This window comes from Eleutherodactylus coqui, chromosome 12 (genome assembly GCF_035609145.1).
Source record: "Eleutherodactylus coqui strain aEleCoq1 chromosome 12, aEleCoq1.hap1, whole genome shotgun sequence".
Taxonomy (NCBI): Eukaryota; Metazoa; Chordata; class Amphibia; order Anura; family Eleutherodactylidae; genus Eleutherodactylus; species Eleutherodactylus coqui.
In genome coordinates, this window is record NC_089848.1 from 104,463,040 (window position 1) to 104,480,617 (window position 17,578).

The window sequence follows — 17,578 nt, forward strand, 5'->3', positions numbered from 1 at the left end:
GGCAGTGGTGTGTGGTGAGAAAGTGCCACGCTGTCAGCTGGAAGTACATGCTCGGCTGCTCCCTACGACAAGATAAATGAGTTTTGCTGGGGTTTGGCAGAGTCTGAATCTCTTCTTTTTTTCCCTTTTCCGGAGGATAGTAGCATCGCACCAAACGCCCCATGAGACCTACTGCTTAAAGAGTCTCAAGCCTATACTCTTGGCACAGCCTGTTCTCCCGAATGCTCTGCAGTACCTGTCATACCTGTGAGTTATTAAAAGCCTAATGCCTTATAGCATTCCATTAAGATATGGTCCACCGGTCTGCCATTGATGCCTTCTTTAATGACTAATTTAGTTGGGAGTCGTTTTAACCTCTGTCTTAACCTAAAGTGATCTCTGAATGGAAGCTGAACCAAAAGTATGGGAAAGTTCGCAAAAAGTAGACAAAGAAACAAAAATCTGTGTCCCACCCTACAAGAAGTTAAAAAAAAAAAAAAAGGAACCGCTTGTATGTTACTTTTGATAAGTGACGTTAACTTCAGCGGTAACGAAGGCCTTTCTACGTTCAGTGCAGAAGACGTATAATACTGTACAAAGGTTTTAGGCAAGTGTGGAAAAAATGCTGCAAAGTAAGTGCTTTCAAAGATTGAAGTGTTAAATGGGTTGTCCCGTTGTTAACTTTCAATGGTCCATCCACAAGATAGCCCAGCAATAGTAGATAGGAGGAGGTCTGCCACCTAAGATCCCCGCTAATCAGAGGTTTGCCGGGCCCATTGCTCTTGTGCATTGAGCTGATTTCTGAAGGAAGTAGAGAGCTCTGGTACTACTGTAGTAACCAGAAGTGATATTACAGGCGAAGTTCCTATTAATGTGAATGGTCTGTAATACCACGCCTGACCACTGCAGTGGAAACAGAGCTGTCTGCTTCCTGTAGAAATCGACTCTGTTCACGAGTGCACCAGCCTACTGAACAGCTGATTGGTGGGCGGCTAACTCTCACTGATATACTACTGATGTCCTAACCTGAAGATAGGTCATCAATAGTTTACAGCTGGTCAACCCCTTTAATAGTTTTTGTCTTTTAACAAAGTGCAGTCGGTGAACAAAATAAAAACCTAAATCAATACTTGCTGTGACCGCCTTTTGCCTTCAAAACGGCATAAATTCTTCTAGGGACACTTGCACACAGTTTTTGAAGGAACTCATCAGGGAGGTTGTTCCAAACATCTTGGAGAACTAAGCACAGATCTTCTGTGGATGTCGACGCGCTCCAACCCTCTGTCTCTTCATGTAATCCTTCCTGTGATTATGATGAGATGACGGCTAAGAAGTTTTATCTATAGAACAGGAAGGATCAGCATGTTATTAGGCTTAGTGGTCAGTGTGCAGGGAGAGGGAGGAGGTGCGCTATGACCACCCATTGTGAATGGTGGATTCTGTGCTATCTACATATAGGTGTCACCTCTCAGTGTAATCCTGCCTGTGATTATGATGAGATGACGGCTGTGAAGTTTTATCTATAGAACAAAAAGGATCAGCATGTTATTGGGCTTAGTGGTCAGTATGCAGGGAAGGGGAGGAGGTGAGCTATGACCACCCATGGTGGATTCTGTGCTATCTACATATAGGTGTCACCTTTCAGCGTAATCCTGCCTGTGATGTTAGTGAGATGACGGCTACAAAGCTTTCTTTACAGATCATGGAGTGACAGATTAGTATTTAGGCTCTGTGCTCAGTGGGGAAAAATGCAGGATTTTAGGATTACAAAAAAAAAACATCGTGACCAAAAAGTGTACTTAAAAATCTGTTTAACACCACAGTGTGATTTATAGAATGCTTTTGTGATGGCACATTGCCTTTAAGTGGAAGCTGTAACCTTTTCATAGCAGAATACATCGAGGCAGTAGAATTGGTACAGCAAGAATGGAAGAAATGCAGAAATAGAGGCACAAAATTGCCAATATAATACATGCAGGGCTCTTAATTTTCTCATTAATTACTCTGATTTGCATTCTCATTATTCACGGAGTAGGATTTTTTCACTGAAAGCAATGCGCTCTCGTATGTTTCCAGCGTGGAGCTGCCAGAGGAGCCTTCGGAGGAAAATAACAATTATACAAATATATGTCGCACAGTTTTAGTTACTATTACAGAACCTGCTCTGCGTATGTACAGAGAAGACCGGCATGGCGATTCATCTTGTGGATCTTCACGATGGACTTCACCCCTTCAGATGGGAAAGAACCCACGACTCAAAGAACAGTCGTACCCTGCTCAAGGGGAAAGAAGAAAATCTGGAGAAGGCACTTGAGGACACACCATTTGTACTGCTATCCAATACATGTCTGTGATATAAATGGTGGCAAGACTATTAGTTGGAGGGAGGGATCAGAAGAACAATATTCTCACACCCCTGGCTAGCCCCATGATGTCCAGGAAGGCTCATGCAATGATGAATGGCACAAGTCTTTATAAATCCATGTCGGACCTTTATTAGGTATTGCAACCTCAGCGCGTTTTGGGGAACGTGCAAAAATCCCTTTCGTCAGGAGAAAACCTTTATTGGATTTACAACAATGTGTTTCAGGGTAACGTGTAACACATGCCCTTCCTCAGGTGTAAGCCACACGTAGGCCTTAGTGTACAAGAAGCTTAACCGTTTCAGGGTAACGTGTAACACATGCCCTTCCTCAGGAGTGAGCAATATGTAGGCCTTAGTGTACAAGAAGCTTAATGTGTTTCAGGGTAACGTGTAACACATGCCCTTCCTCAGGAGTGAGCAATATGTAGGCCTTAGTGTACAAGAAGCTTAATGTGTTTCAGGGTAACGTGTAACACATGCCCTTCCTCAGGAGTGAGCAATATGTAGGCCTTAGTGTACAAGAAGCTTAACGTGTTTCAGGGTAACGTGTAACACATGCCCTTCCTCAGGAGTGAGCAATATGTAGGCCTTAGTGTACAAGAAGCTTAATGTGTTTCAGGGTAACATGTAACACATGCCCTTCCTCAGGAGTGAGCAATATGTAGGCCTTAGTGTACAAGAAGCTTAATGTGTTTCAGGGTAACGTGTAACACATGCCCTTCCTCAGGAGTGAGCAATATGTAGGCCTTAGTGTACAAGAAGCTTAATGTGTTTCAGGGTAACATGTAACACATGCCCTTCCTCAGGAGTGAGCAATATGTAGGCCTTAGTGTACAAGAAGCTTAACGTGTTTCAGGGTAACGTGTAACACATGCCCTTCCTCAGGAGTGAGCAATATGTAGGCCTTAGTGTACAAGAAGCTTAATGTGTTTCAGGGTAACGTGTAACAAATGCCCTTCCTCAGGAGTGAGCAATATAAAGGCCTTAGTGTACAAGAAGCTTAACGTGTTTCAGGGTAACGTGTAACACATGCCCTTCCTCAGGAGTGAGCAATATGTAGGCCTTAGTGTACAAGAAGCTTAATGTGTTTCAGGGTAACGTGTAACACATGCCCTTCCTCAGGAGTGAGCAATATGTAGGCCTTAGTGTACAAGAAGCTTAACGTGTTTCAGGGTAACGTGTAACAAATGCCCTTCCTCAGGTGTAAGCCACACGTAGGCCTTAGTGTACAAGAAGCTTAACACGTTTCAGGGTAACGTGTAACACATGCCCTTCCTCAGGAATGAGCAATATGTAGGCCTTAGTGTACAAGAAGCTTAATGTGTTTCAGGGTAACGTGTAACACATGCCCTTCCTCAGGAGTGAGCCACACGTAGGCCTTAGTGTACAAGAAGCTTAACATGTTTCAGGGTAACGTGTAACACATGCCCTTCCTCAGGAGTGAGCAATATGTAGGCCTTAGTGTACAAGAAGCTTAATGTGTTTCAGGGTAACGTGTAACACATGCCCTTCCTCAGGTGTAAGCCACACGTAGGCCTTAGTGTACAAGAAGCTTAACGTGTTTCAGGGTAACGTGTAACGCATGCCCTTCCTCAGGAGTGAGCAATATGTAGGCCTTAGTGTACAAGAAGCTTAATGTGTTTCAGGGTAACGTGTAACACATGCCCTTCCTCAGGTATAAGCCACACGTAGGCCTTAGTGTACAAGAAGCTTAATGTGTTTCAGGGTAACGTGTAACACATGCCCTTCCTCAGGTGTAAGCCACACGTAGGCCTTAGTGTCAAGAAGCTTAACGTGTTTCAGGGTAACGTGTAACACATGCCCTTCCTCAGGAGTGAGCAATATGTAGGCCTTAGTGTACAAGAAGCTTAATGTGTTTCAGGGTAACGTGTAACACATGCCCTTCCTCAGGAGTGAGCAATATGTAGGCCTTAGTGTACAAGAAGCTTAATGTGTTTCAGGGTCATGTGTAACACATGCCCTTCCTCAGGAGTGAGCCATACGTAAGCCTTAATGTACAAGAAGCTTAACGTGTTTCAGGGTAACGTGTAACACATGCCCTTCCTCAGGAAGGAGCCATACGTAGGCCTTAGTGTACAAGAAGCTTAACGTGTTTCAGGGTAACATGTAACATGCCCTTCCTCAGGATGAGCCATACGTAGGCCTTAGTGTCCATTCTCTTTTTGTAATTTTCTCTTTCGGTTACATAATGTTGTATTTGATGCAAAGGGAAGGCTGGAGCGGTCACAGGCGAGGGAGTTCAGCCGGGTGCTTCAGCCTCCCCAGACGCCGCATCTACAGTACATGCTGATGAATGGCTTACTTCCATCTCATCCCACAGATGCTTGATTGGATTGAGATCATCACCAGCTAATTAACAATATGGGACACATTGGAACAGATATGGATCAGCACCCAGTGAAGTGGTTTCCGCACAGTCTTAAGGCCATCAGCCAACATATTCTGGCTGCATTGGGGAGAGCGAGCTTGTAGATTTTAGGGGAAACGAGAATAGTTTGCACTTGCGTCACATTTTAAGAGTGAAGTAACCAATAAATCCCCCAAATACCAGGAGTTATAAGTATTGGTATGAAGAGATGGAACCCATTCATTAGGGTCTTCTGGCCACTACATTCCTCTGTTTACCTTCTCTGCACCCTTCTAGATATTCTGTTATCTGATCCTTTAGATGGATTGGAGCTGAAGCCCAATAATAAGAGGTTCAGCGCTGGTGAAAGCCCAATATTCCAAGATCTTTTCATGCCGTTATTCCAGGTTCTAAAGAAGGAAATGATCAATAGTTAATCAAAAAGTAATACCTCCGTCACCACAACTTTATTAATGGATAGATCAAAGCAGTAGTGACAGATTATAGCATGAAGTCTCCTGAGATTACTGTTCAAGATGGTCATTACATGCAATATATTTACGCCATCGTTGAACCCCAGGTATGAAATCTAGTTTGAAAAAATTGTGGATTTTGCTTTTGTGTAGTTCAGACAGACTTGAATTTTTGGGGGAGATGGGGAGAACCATTATGGCGCCATTCCTCATAGTGAATGTTGATCTCCGGGTCACACAATCTCGTCCCAGTACCACATTTTGAAGAGGTTCTGCTCCTCAGCTTCAAAGTAATCCAGGAGCTCTTGGCAGACCTCCACTTGCCTCCTCTTCTTGTAATAGGACTGTGTCCCCTTAAACCTTCATTTATGGACTTCCTTAGGTGCACACCCCTCTTTTGCCAGAAATTCAATGACTGCTCTTTATTCTAGCTTCAAATCCATAGTTCTAATCACTCATCTTGAAATAGAATAGCATATATTAGTAGCGTAAAGACACCTAAATAACATTATGCTGGGGCTCCTTGGTGCTGATGGCATCGAGGACACTCTTTTCTACTAATGTCTGATACACTTCAGCTGGGGTTTCCCTCCATTCATCCTGCAAAGATCTGGTGCGTTCTCTCATAGAAAATAGATACTGCTCATGTTTCCTGACTCAATGTTAGTTTGCCCAAAGATGTTCAGTAGGTTCAGGTCGGGACTCATTGAACATCCATATCCTCAACCGTGTTGGATGTGTGACGTGGCGCGTTGCCTTGTTGGAAGTATGGCCGACCATTCCCAGAGTACTGCAACATTGTCAGCAGCACATTGTCTAGAATGTCAAGATGAACCTCCATGTTCATGGTTCTTGCCCCTACAGCCAATGGACCAACACCATGCCACATAAAACATCTCCAGACCACAACGGAACCTCCACCATACTTAATTGACACAACACACTCAGGCAGAAGACGTTCCACGTGATTGTCCATACCCACATATGTCCATCTGATGTGAAGATGGAGTAGTGTGATTCAGTCAGTTTTTCCATTACTCTACTGACCAATGCTGACACTCCTTGTACCATTGTTGACCGGCCAATGCATTTTGCGAGAATTCACCAGATGTTTGCAGGATGAATAGATGCAAATACCAGCTGAAGTGTATCGGCCATTAGAAAGTATGCCACGGAGAATATCCGATGTCAGTAGGACCAAAGGAGCCGTATGAATATTACATGTGGAAACATACTACTTTTGATTCTTGCTCAGCTGTCCGATTTACTTTTGGAAGGATAGTGGATGTTAGTAAGTGGAGTATCTGATCTCCCCCCTCCTTCTCTCCGCTCCTGAGATTAGAATCTAAAAATGATAGATTTGGGGTCATTGGCTCTTGCAGGGGGTAGGTTGGGGGTCATTGGCTATTGCAGGCGGTAGGTTGGGGGTCATTGGCTATTGCAGGCGGTAGGTTGGGGGTCATTGGCTATTGCAGGCGGTAGGTTTGGGGGTCATTGGCTATTGCAGGCGGTAGGTTTGGGGTCATTGGCTATTGCAGGCGGTAGGTTTGGGGTCATTGGCTATTGCAGGCGGTGGGGTATCTACGGTGTTGGACCTTGTATTCTGAGCCTAAGGAGAACAAAGAGGACTTATTTTTTGTTTTACCTTTTTTGAAGTGCAATTACAAATCTAATACTATCAGTGAATCGGAGGATCTCGTGGTAAATGTTAGTGTTTCATCTTTTTGCCTTTTTTTCCCCATTTCATGGTTTAGAAGGAAAGTCATAAAAATATTTAGCGAAATAGAATTCTGCATTCATTCTCTCTTTTTGTTATCTTTTCCCTACTGTCATTGGCTCGGGTACGCCGCTGTAAAGCGGGTGACAGATTCCGCAGCATTTGCCTATATTGAAACCTCGCCACGGCAGGAGTAAAGAAAGATAAGATAATTACAGCAGCTATTTTTAACGGCCGGCCAGACAAATCCTCTCTAATGTATACACAGATAGGGTTAAAGGGAGATGGGAAGACTTTAGGTGTCATCGCTTTTTACGTGGAATGTTGGCGCACTCTGAAATTACATTAAGCAACTTTGTCTCATTAATGCAGTCTGGTCAGGTCCTAATTAGAACCTAATTTGATGTCAATTTAAATTAAGAGGGCTTGCGTAAATTGGGCCTTTGTGACCTGGATAGTGCTAATCTCTAATCAGCAGACTGAATGGAACATGAAATCAAATTCCCGCAGTAGCCGAGAAATGACAGAAGCAACTGACATTTTAAATTAAAATTACAAAATTCGCAGAAATAGATGTGCATGACCCCTGCTAAGGCGCGTGTCAGGAAATCAACCGCACTGGAAGGATAAGCTGACAAACCTGAATTAATGTGATGGTTTTCATACAGAAAATGTGCAAGTTTTTTTTCCCACTACCCGTTCTAAGTAGGCTAAATTTCATCATAAACCATATGCACATTTCTGCTTTCTGCAAGCTGAACACCTAAACCTGGGTTTTTCTTTAACCTTGTCCCCAGAAGCCACCGAGAATTGTCAGTCTCGTTATACAGAATATTCTATACCTGCTGGCCACTATATTGGAGCCCCAGGCCTTTCACCATTGCAGCTTCCCTGTATGGAAATTAGAGCCGTGACGCCAGAACAGCATAAAATCGCCTGACATGTTTTCCGTGGATCAGTTTCAGTGTGAATCCACATGAGATGGGAAAGTCCAGCGATCTGAGTGATTACAACGAGGTCCGGTCATCGGAGCTAGACTAGCCGGGCCAAAGATGTCACTGCCAACCTTGTTGGTTTCTTGCGTAACAGTGCGGAGAGATTACAGAGAATGGTGTGATCGAGGAAAACATCCAGCAAAAGGGGCTCCTGTGGACAGAAGGAGTCAGAGGAGGATGTCAGGAATCAATGAAGCGCAGCCAAATACAATGCTGGGGCTCCAACAAGCATGTCTGAACACATAAGTCATCGTTACTTAATACGGATGGGCTGTAATAGGAGATGATCAGCCCCAAAGCCATTGCTAAAGAAACAGCAAAGCGAGACTCCAGTGGGCAAAACAGTGCAGAAACTGTATCACTGAACATCGGAAAAACATCTCCCGGTCGGATGGATCCAGATTTCTGGTGCACCGTGCTGCTGGGAGGTCAGAATTTGGCACACGTGGCATGAAGCGCTGACCCCTTCCTGTCAGGCTGGTGAAGTTGAAGTAATGGTGTGGGGAAGGTTTCCTTGGCACACCCCGGTCCTCTTATTCCTGTGGATGGACGCCACAATGAATTGCTGCGGTTCTAAAGGCCAAAGGACGTCTAACGCACTCCTAAATGGGGTCTCTAATAAAGGCGCCATTCAGTGAATATGTAAATTGATGAAAAAGTCCAATATCAATTTTTAGCCTGTTTTGTCAAACATTGCATACAAGGAATGTTATTCATGAGCGGTCCACTAGTAAAGCATCTATAACTCTAAGAACTGGGGTCTGCAATATATATTTTAAGGGGGTTATCTCAAAATGAGAATCCCTGTCCATAAGACGGGTTTTGGTATATGGATAGCTGTGGGTGGGGCCGTTGTAATGCCCTCTGCTGTGCTAGAATTGAATAGCACTTGGTAAGAGCAGCTCCTGATCTGGTGAACCTGGCAAGTCCAAGGGTTAGATAAGCCATAAGTATGAATGTCAGCAGATCACCGTGCTATTTCTTTTGAATGTGTAACAAACTGGTCTGGATTGGAATGGTTTTCCCTTGTGGAGAGTGCCGAGTAGGTGTAAGGAGACTTATAGGCCATGCAGTGCTCCTTTGGGAAACTTGGTATGCAAATTAGAGCTTGTATGCCTCCACAGCGCCACCTATCGGTAGGTGACTTCCCTGTAAGTCAGTGTACAGCCTTTTAACAGGCCTTACAAAGTGACTAAGGATATAAGCCAAACCAGAATTTTCTCCATTAGGGAAAAGGCGCCCTACTACAGACGACACAGGTTCTTGCCCCTCATCAGTGACTAGTGGGGTACTTGACATTCTTCACAAAGAGAAACAATACCATTCCCAACCCAAATCACAGGCCTCTCACCCGGTCAACCAGAACCCTCCTGTGCGCTGTTGAGAGGCAAGAACCCCCGTACAGCAGTCTGTGTACGATTTCTTCCCCTTTCGAGACTACGTTGGTTTGACTTATATTCCGAGTCCTGTTACAAGGCCTGTTAGAAGGGTGGATATTGACTAGTAGGAATGCTACCTTCTAATAGGTGGCGCTGTAGAGGCATTGTACCAGCTCCCATTTACATACCAAGCATGTAATAGTTACTCCTAGCACAGGGATGTCAAACTCATTTTCACTGAGGGCCACTTCAGCCATTTGTACTTGCAAGACTGTATAACTGTAAGACCTCTTTAGCACTGAGGTGTGTCCAAATAATGCCCCCCCCTGGTGCCCTGCATGGTAAGAGTCAGGTAGAGGGAGGTAGATTGGGTGGGTGTGGTTATGTAGCCCCATAATTAAGCAGTTGCCCCTAGTAGTAGGTGGGTAATTCCCTGCCACCCCAGAATTTACCCCGTAGGTAAGTAATTTCCCTCCATTAGGTAGGTAATTCCCCCACTACCACCATTTCCAGAATGCCCCCAGTAGGTAATTTCCCCTAGTTATTAAACACCTATACCTATAAGGAAATATAGGGGGAAAAATTACACAGAAACCCTCTATGCTGCTTTGTAGGTAAGTGCCCCTCAGTAAGCCTGCTGCCACCAGTGTGTGTGCTAAATTACCATATTATGGAGGTGCCCCACTGTTCTGATGTACTCAGTGACTCCCGATTTACTGGCTGCTCCTCCCACAACCGGTGCGATGATGGCACTGCGCTGCGGCTCCACCTCTGTGGTATGTTGCGAAAGCGGGGCCTGCTGCATCACAGAGAAAGCACAAGTGGATGGTGGGGAAGACTCCGCCGCGGTGTGGGCACAGGGACTCCTGACGAACAAAGTGAGGTGGCGGGCCGGTGGGTCTTATTGCCACGTCAGGGCAACGCCGCATGTCTCATCATATGGTGCTCGATCTACAGACGAGACCGGGCATCCAGGAACATATAGGATTGTCCATCCAGTCTATCCAAAGCCTCTAGTCGCCGCTGCAGGTTGGAGATCTCGCCAGCTGTCCGGTTTCCCACTATGAGTCTAATTAAGTTTGCTTTTTGTGTGACGGTGTAGTGTAAGGTGCGGAGGCGCACAGACCTCACTGCTAATAAGGTTTAATTAACAATGTATATATCCTTTCAGCACTGTGACTTCTGCTGTGTTCACGGTGGGGGACAATGTCGTGTCGGGAAGTGATGATCGCACTGTGAAGGTCTGGGATCTGAAGAATATGAGATCACCCATTGCCACCATTCGCACAGACTCTGCTGTTAACAGGTAGGAAGCTAATTGGGACCTTTTACATTGATGAGTAACTGTTGCATGACTCTGTACCATGGTCCGCATGACAATTAGGGAATACAGTAGGGGGGTAGTAAGTACTGAGTACCGAAAAAAAGGAACATGCTCATGGTAATGCACAGCAACACCAGACTGCACTGCCTTAAGGGTAAACGGATTACCTAGATTTTTGGCAATTAAAATCAGATAATGCATCACAGAAGGGGAAATCAAGAATTAAAAACGATCACAGAAAATGGCCGTTACTTACTGACTGAGGAGCGCATATAGATGCATCCTCCTCTCAGCATGCAGGTAGCTGACTACCAAATGGAGGAGCCAATAACACCTGTGTGGGACACCGATGAGACAGCCACTCACACTGCCTCCTGATAATGAGGGGGATGGCTGCTTGGCGTACACTCCCACACATAGTGGATACAGGGTGCCAGACCATTCTGATATATGTAGTTCACCATGCAGACCAGCAACCTATTAATGACGCCATGATAATTCGGCAGGTTGCCCTGCATATCCATCAGTGAACCACATTGGTACTGCCACCCTGGGCTCCCCCTGGAGTCTCAATGCCACACTGCATGTGAATGATAGATCATGAATGCAAGGCATTGGTTGGATGTTGGCCAAGATACATGAGCCCACTAACCACTTCACGGTTCCTTGCGTTGTAGTGCATTTGGTAGTCAGCTACCTGCATGGTGAGAGGAGGATGCATCTATATGAACTCCTCAGTCAGTAAGTAACGGACATTTTCTGTGATTAAAATCGGATAATGAGACCTTTTTCCATTTTTTTTTCATCAGTTTTTTTATTTTCTGATTTTTATATATATATATATATATATATATATATATATATATATATATATATATATATATATATATATATATATATATATATATATATAATGTATGTATATATTTAGTTATTTTTATTCCATTTTCTGTACATGACTACAGAGGTGGCCATCTTGCCTGAGCTGCAGTTAACAGTATTAAGATATATGCTTTACAGTAGCCTCATAGACAAAATGGACCTGAGGACTCATTGACTTCTATATGAGTGTTGTGGGCATGCTCTGTGACCTTTACAGGGAGGGGAAGGGGGCGATACGATATCCCGAGGCGAAGCTCCGCAACTGGAGCTGCCGACTGGGAGCAGGAGCCGCCTCCGAATCTCTGCCAGTCAGCCCTATCTAGTAGGCTGACTGTGATAGTTTTTAAGCTGACTGGTCATATGGATCCAGATCTCTGCTGCCCCGTGCTGATGGGAGGTCAGAATTTGGCACAAGCGGCATGAACCCCTTCCTATCAGCTGGTCAGAACATGTCAGACCTCCATCTAATTTGCGATGACTGTAAGAGGTTTCCTGTCCGCGGGGGCCGAAATTACTGCAGAATCTACACCATGACGATTTGCTGCGGTTCTGAAGACCCAAAACGGGGTCTCTGGTACTGTCCATCCAGTGCATTTACTAGCAATATATTTGGGGTGGGGAACACTGTTTTAATCATTATTTGGGACATTTTTACTCCAAGGGATTGTCTACACTTCTTGCCATTGGGTGCGCCATTTTAGAGCAGTCTTTATCCCGCTCCGTAGGAATACATTACGATATTGTTCTGTAATCATCAATACTCAGTTCATTGGTTCCAGACAAACTGTAATCACTTTTCAGTGCTGCAAGAGAAAGCAACATGGATTCAGTCTGCGGCTTTATATAAATAAAATTTGAATACACTTCATTCTCTTCCCAGCCAAGAATTCACAAGTGTGAAATAGGACAAGCGAATGAGCTGAGACATTAACGTAATGTGCTGCGGCTGCCATTACCAGGTCTTCCATTTATCACCAGAGCCGGAGATGACTGCTCATGTTGCTAGAATCTTTTCATTTGTTTGTTGGAATAATGTTCATGAGAAGAAAACGACTTTCCGATTGTTCTTACCTCTAAGTATGGAGTAATTAGTAAAGGATAATCGCATCAAAAAAATGGAAAATTACTGGGTTCAGGCAATTCTGTTCTGCAGTTAATCACTGTAATCCTGTGCTCACAATATGTCAGGCCTTCTTAATAAAGACCCTCTAACCAACCTCTCTTCTCCTCTTTTGACCTGCCCTTTCCCCTTACGTTTTTGTAACTCCTCTCAAGCGGTTTCTGACCTTTGGAACTTTCTTTCTTGCCCGTTAGACTGAGCTCCAGCCTTACGCAGTCTAAGGGTAATTGTCCAGGGAGCCAAAATAGATCTGCAGTGTCGGAATCTCCACTTCCAGTTCAGACACTGGGTCATGTGTTGTGGCCCTCTCTGTGCCTTACATCTCAGGAGGACTTGCTGTTCATCTCAATAACTTGAGCCGCCCTCTTTTCTGTCTCTGGATTGACTGTGGCATTTTGAACTTATGCTGGTGACCACCCCCAATGACAGTACCTGTTCTAATATGTGCATTGTGTGCCAAAATTAACAGCACTAATTGCTCGGCGAATTCCTCCTCCCTCCTTTTTCTTCTTCCTCCTCCTCCCTCCTTTTTCTTCTTCTTCCTCCTCCTCCGTCCTTTTTCTTTCTTCTTCTTCCTCCTCTTCTTTCCTCCTCCTCCTCTTCCCTCTTCTTTCCTCCTCCTCCTCTTCCCTCTTCTTTCCTCCTCCTCCTCTTCCCTCTTCTTTCTTTCTCTTCCCTCTTCTTTCTTCTTTCTCCTTCTCTTCCCTCTTCTTTCTTTCGTTCTTCCTCTCCTCCCTCTTCTTCCTCCTCCTCCTCCTCCTCCTCCTCCTCCTCCTCTTTCCTCCTCCTCCTCCTCCTCCTCCTCCTCCTCTTTCCTCCTCCTCCTCCTCCTCTTTCCTCCTCCTCCTCTTTCCTCCTCCTCCCTCCTCTTTCCTCCTCCTCCTCCTCTTTCCTCCTCCTCCCTCCTCCTCCTCCTCCCTCCTCCTCTTTTCTCCTCTTTCCTCCTCCTCCTCCTACTTCTTCTATCTTGTTACCTCATTGCCCCTATGTATTTTATACTGTCATATCAACATTCAGGATTTCTTGTGGACTGTATGTATAATGCCCTTTATTTTTTTTCTTTCTTAGGATTAGCGTGTCTGTCGGCCAGAGGATCATTGCCCTTCCACATGACAATCGGCAGGTTCGGTTATTTGACATGTCTGGAGTGAGATTAGCCCGTCTTCCGCGCAGCAATCGACAGGTGGGTAGGGTTTACCTAATGCACAGATTCACAACTTTTTCTGGTCTGAGGACCTATTTGTGAGATTGAACCAATCACAAGGCCTGTAACAAAACCTAAATGGGTAATAACTACCCAAGACATCTATGGAATGATGAAAATACACTGCTTAAAAGTAAAAAAAATGAAAGGAACCGTTAAATCACAGATTAGATCTTGATGGCTGAATGGTGTCTTCAAGCTCTTTTATGTCTATCACATGGGTTTATTGTGAGTCTGCTCTCATCTGGAAAGCGAACGAGGCACCATTGGTGGACATGATGATTCTGTTCTCTGCCAAATACCAATCTAGCAGCCTGGTGCTGTGTTGTTGGCGGTCCCTTATGGAGTCTGTTTCTGATAGTTTGGTCAGAAACATGCAGAGCAGTAGCCCGCTGGAGGTCATTTTGTAGGGCTCCGGCGGTGCTCCTCCTGTTCCTCTGTCAAGTTGATACTCTTCTGTTCACATTTCCGCATGTAGTGGCCCAGGGCCTGGTATCTACTGCATGTTCTTCAGACTGTGCTGGTGTACGCAGCAAACCTTCTAGTGATGGCACGTATGGATGAGCCATCCTGGAGGAGCTGGACTACCTGTACAACCTGATTGGGCTGCAGGTAGCACCTCCTATCCCAGCAGTGACAAGGACACTAGTAAAACACAGAACTAGACAAGAATCAGTCGGGAAAGAGAGATGAATTGTCTCTATTACCTTTATGGGGATGGCTTGCTGTTCCTTTCCGGAGCTCCTGTTGTCAATTTCATCTGCACCAAAGCAGGTGAAGATGATTACCAATAACTTCTGCTTCCTAACTGGATATGCTGATATCCCTGATGTGTTAGGGACTTGGGGTTATACTTGAGACGAGCGAACGTGTTCGTTTGGGACAATTACTCGATCGAGCATCGCTTTTTTTCGAGTAACTGCCTACTCGGGCGAAAAAATTCGGGGGGCGGCGGTGTGGAGCGAGGGGTAACAGGGGGGAGGGCTCTCCCCCCCCATACACACACACACTCCCCACCGCAACCCCCTGCTCACCACCGGGGCCCCCGAATCTTTTCGCCCGATTAGGCAGTTACTCGAAAAAAGCGATGCTCGAACGAGTAATTGCTCTAAACGAGCACGTTCGCTCATCTCTATTTATAAACCATGTTTATACCCATAAATGTCTCAAAGGTGCTGGTTCTTCTAGCATCTATTTGCAGAATGGGGGGTCCTTTTCTCCCCAGTTCACATTCCAAAAAAGAACTGGGTTACATGTGGAAAATATAGGTGAACAGCCACGAGACGCAGGGGCTGATAGTTGGGGGCTGTACCGAATGACATTGGGTGCTGCATGTGTCCCCTGGGTCACAGGCTGTGCACCCTTTGCTTAAAAGATAGTTCATTCATGGTTTAGGATGGGCCCATGGAGAAGTAGCCCGCCTCTGACAATACTGCGAAAAAAGAATGAGCAAGTGGATTTTTTTTTCCTCCAAAGTTTTATTGATTTACCCACGTTATTGCCTTTTAATAAAAAGAAAAGTAATGTTGGAGACTGTCCAGCAAGTTGCTGCAACAGGAATGACCCGTCGCCTAAATCTCTGAACCTGAAACCGTACCGAAAAATGTGAGTGCAGGACCTGAAAGAACTTGACAGCTGAATGCGTAGATTACGGTACGCGGTTGCTGACTATGATCCCTAGGGAACTTTTCGACCCATTGTTGTAATTTGATGGACAAAGCACAGTCTCTTTTATCAGGTCATGTAAATTCACAGAATACGAGGTGCTGGTCTACTGAAAATCCCCACGTGACTCTGAAAACCATACTGTGCAACCAGAAAATGTGTTCGGTACGCGGTGCAGGAGCACTAATAGTGGGCCCAATTTTCTTTGAATCAACTATGACTACTGCGGACGTGTTTGAACAGTTTTACAACCATAGAATATATTGCCATTTCCAACAAGATGAGGCAACATGCCACATCTCTCGCGACTCACCGGCTTAGGTATACCCTGTATAAACTCGAGGAAAACCTCACAAACACTCTCCGCAGCCAATATATTATCAGCAGCACAAACCGGGAACTGTATTCAGTGAGGTGGGTAACCATGCAGACCCAAACAGAGCCCGAATTGCTGATCCAATTGGGAGCTAACAATAATAAAGGAAGGCAGCATGAACGGTGCAATACACATCCAAAAGATGTACTTTATTCCTCCATGCAGCAACGTTTCAACTTCCTCCAGCTTGACAAAGACTTGGTGGAAGTCAAAACGTTGCTGCTTTCTTTGAGTCATGGAGAAATAAAGTACATCTTTTGGATGTGTATTGCATCATTCATGCTGCCTTCTTTTATCATTGTTTGAACCCTCTCCGCAGCATCGCCGTTGAAGAGCTGCAGGCACAATCAGCCAGCTTGTTGCAATGCGCCCAGAGGTGCATAGAAGTAAATGGGTGCCACTTCCAGCATATGCTGTAATGCGGGCGACTCAATAAAGCTTTGGAAAAAACCATCCACTTGCCCTTTCTTCCTGTTGTCCCATCCTATACTGTTGGTGTGCCTATGAATGATCAATCTATGCAGATTACCGCTAACTGCCGAGCTGCATCCAACGTTGCCAGTTGAAACAATAGCAAGTCCACGTGCAGCCCGACAATTATAGGTAATCCACATGCAGTTACGGCAAGTACGGCCACATCTTTAGTGAAGACGCTAAACGCTTCTTCACATCGTACATTATTACTGATCCTGCTTGTTTGACTTTTCAGGGCCACCGTAGAATGGTCTGCTGCTCAGCTTGGAGTGAAGAACACCCGACGTGCAATCTCTTCACTTGCGGCTTCGATCGTCAGGCCATAGGATGGAACATAAACATCCCTGCCTTGCTGCAAGAAAAATAAACCTAAGACGACGTAAATATGTATATGTATTGGTTGAATTTTTGCATTTTTACCATGGACATTTTCCATCAGCGCAGGCGTCTACCGGCCTGCCCGTCATTGTGAGATCCAAAAAAAAAGAGTGCTTTGTAAACGTGTTCTCATTCCCTCATTGTGCATGATGCATCTAGGGAAAACCATGCAAGGGGAGGGTCCTTCTCCCTGGGTTTTAATGATGAAATCTTTCTCTTGGGATTCCTTCACCAGAAAAGCGTGCTCTTTTTATTTTTCACCCGGAGCACATTATAGTGCTTATTACTTCTCACTATCAGATGTAGATGTGCAGTAGGGCATTACATTACTGTGATATAAATGTGAATCTCATGTAATTGTTGTGAAGAATGTAATAGTCTGCTGCATTCATACATAGGCGGAGCTGCCTCCTGTAAAGAAATAGACATAAAAGTAAATTAAAAACTATTACGGAAATAAACTATGAAATGGAGTGTATGTGGCACCCATGACATAGCACAGCATTATATAATGAATGCATCCTAAAGCAATCGCTGTCTTGGTATTACTCTTTTTTTTGAGTCCGGCTTCAGCATTTTATATATATTTTTTTTCTTTTTACTAGAAGTATATTTTTATTCGCTGTACTTTAAATGCTGTATGTTACAACCTAAGCAACAAAAAAGAAAGGTGTTGAGCCAGAGTTGTATGTGTGACGAATACTGAACTCGGTTGTTCCTTTAACCCCTTAGTGACGGCCCCATAGTGTTTTTACGTCCTGCCATTGCAGGACGTGTATGGAGGGCAATAGCAGTGCGGGCAATAGCTGCAATCGGCCGCGCGGCCAATCGCGGCTATCAACGTTTTAAATGCCTCGACTGATGTTTGGGGGTCCCATA

The 17,578-nt window shown here is 44.8% G+C and overlaps 1 protein-coding gene across 2 annotated transcripts in view; it reads left to right on the plus strand.

Moving 5' to 3' along the window:
* WDR37 (WD repeat domain 37) overlaps window positions 1-17,172 on the plus strand; it is a 142,545-nt gene extending 125,373 nt beyond the window's left edge. For both annotated transcript variants that reach the window (XM_066585147.1, XM_066585146.1), the window contains 3 exons: window positions 10,448-10,582; window positions 13,671-13,785; window positions 16,557-17,172. In XM_066585147.1, the coding sequence (XP_066441244.1) occupies window positions 10,448-10,582; window positions 13,671-13,785; window positions 16,557-16,688 (382 nt within the window). In that variant the 3' untranslated portion in view covers window positions 16,689-17,172. The remainder of the gene's footprint in view (window positions 1-10,447; window positions 10,583-13,670; window positions 13,786-16,556) is intronic.
* Window positions 17,173-17,578: the final 406 nt, after the last annotated feature.